The sequence below is a fragment of the Rhinopithecus bieti genome, unplaced genomic scaffold (genome assembly GCF_001698545.2).
Source record: "Rhinopithecus bieti isolate Rb0 unplaced genomic scaffold, ASM169854v2 repeat_6863, whole genome shotgun sequence".
Taxonomy (NCBI): Eukaryota; Metazoa; Chordata; class Mammalia; order Primates; family Cercopithecidae; genus Rhinopithecus; species Rhinopithecus bieti.
This window is the reverse complement of record NW_016832833.1, coordinates 1-1,346: the sequence shown is the minus strand read 5'-3', so window position 1 is coordinate 1,346 and position 1,346 is coordinate 1. Positions and strand designations below refer to the sequence as shown.

The 1,346-nt window shown below is 56.8% G+C and overlaps 1 protein-coding gene across 1 annotated transcript; it reads right to left on the bottom strand.

Annotated features, from left to right (window-relative positions):
• Nucleotides 1-9: 9 nt before the first annotated feature.
• Nucleotides 10-1,340, bottom strand: LOC108524594 (golgin subfamily A member 6B-like). Its single transcript, XM_017865686.1, has 4 exons — nt 796-1,340; nt 612-712; nt 375-528; nt 10-288 (listed from the first exon to the last, which is right to left on the bottom strand). The coding sequence occupies exons 1-4, from the start codon at nt 887-889 to the stop codon at nt 74-76; spliced, it is 564 nt and encodes a 187-aa protein (XP_017721175.1). The 5' UTR covers nt 890-1,340; the 3' UTR covers nt 10-73.
• Between the last annotated feature and the right edge of the window lie 6 nt (nt 1,341-1,346).

Here is a 1,346-nt window from a genome sequence, read left to right as displayed (position 1 = left end):
CAATGAGGTAAATGAATTGTGTAGGGGATTAACCCCATAACTGTTTTTTTTTTTTTAATTTCTTGACCAGCTCTTAGATTATGATGATGTTTATATCCCTGTTCTCGGCTGCCCGGTAAAAGAATGGCACGCAGGGTCTGGTGGCCAAGCCTGGGTGCTCCTGGGTGTCCTGCATTACAGGAAGCAGCTGCAGGATCTTCTGTGCAGTGGGGTTGTCATGGGGAGAACCCTCCCTGGCCTCTCCTGGTGCAGACTCCACACTGTCGGCCAGGCTCACCTCATAAAAATCTTCAGAGAAAGGGAGGTGGGGGTCTGAGCACAGTGCGAGCCTCCCCTGTCCCTACCTGTCCACCCCGCCTGAGGGCTTTACTCACCACCCTGCTCATGGGCAGCCCCAAGTTCCTGGGGGGCTGGGGCCCCTGGAGCGGGCTCATCAACAGGGTTCTGGGCAGCGGGGAGGAATTTGTCATGCCCCTCATGGTCACCCACAAGCGGCAACACCAGCTCCTGCAGCTCCAGCAGCTTCACCTGAAGGGAGGAGTGCTCAGCTACCACATCAGAGCCTGTGCTCACACCCACCACCATCCCTGCAGAAATGTTTCATGCCCTACATTCATCTCCTCCTCATTCTGGTCCAGACTGTTGACCTCCTCCTCCTGGTGCCGCCTGTTTGGCACTGCCCCTTGGCTCCCATATACGGTGATGTACTCTCCTGCAAGAGGACAGGGCTCAGACTCTGGGGCCCCTCCAACAGCCCTGCAGCTCCCCATACCTATGCCGTGGCCTCCCACTCACTCATGCCATCTGTTGCTCCAGAGAGTTGGATGAATCCAAGCTCTAGGTTCTCCACCTGCTCCTTCCCATCCACCTTCTCCTTTGGGAGGTCCATAAAGCTGCTCTGGAGTCAAAATAATGGGGTCACATCTTGGGAGTGACCTCTCCTGCCCCACCCCCACTTTTCTTGGCCCATGCCAGGACTCACTCACTTTCACCTTCTCCATGGCCTCCTTCAGGACCCAGTGGCTCTCCCCACACACAAACTCACCCCCAGTCCCTGGGGCTGGGGCCTCTGCCTCTGGCTCCTTCCAGGCTGAGGCCACCAGGTGAGCCAGGTGCAGGCAGCACAGCCTTCACACCTTCCATTGCCCACATGGTCGTGCCTGCTTCTCCTGGAAACTGGCTCCAGTGGAGTTGAAAAATGCCACTTGAAGGCAAGAGGTGAGTATTCTTGTAGGGGCATACACAGAACAAATGGGGCAGGGAGGTGGAGCACAGCCCCTTCCCTTGGGGCCTCAGAGAGTGCACCTGTTGGTCACAGGTGAAATGATGTCTGACCACTGGCTCCT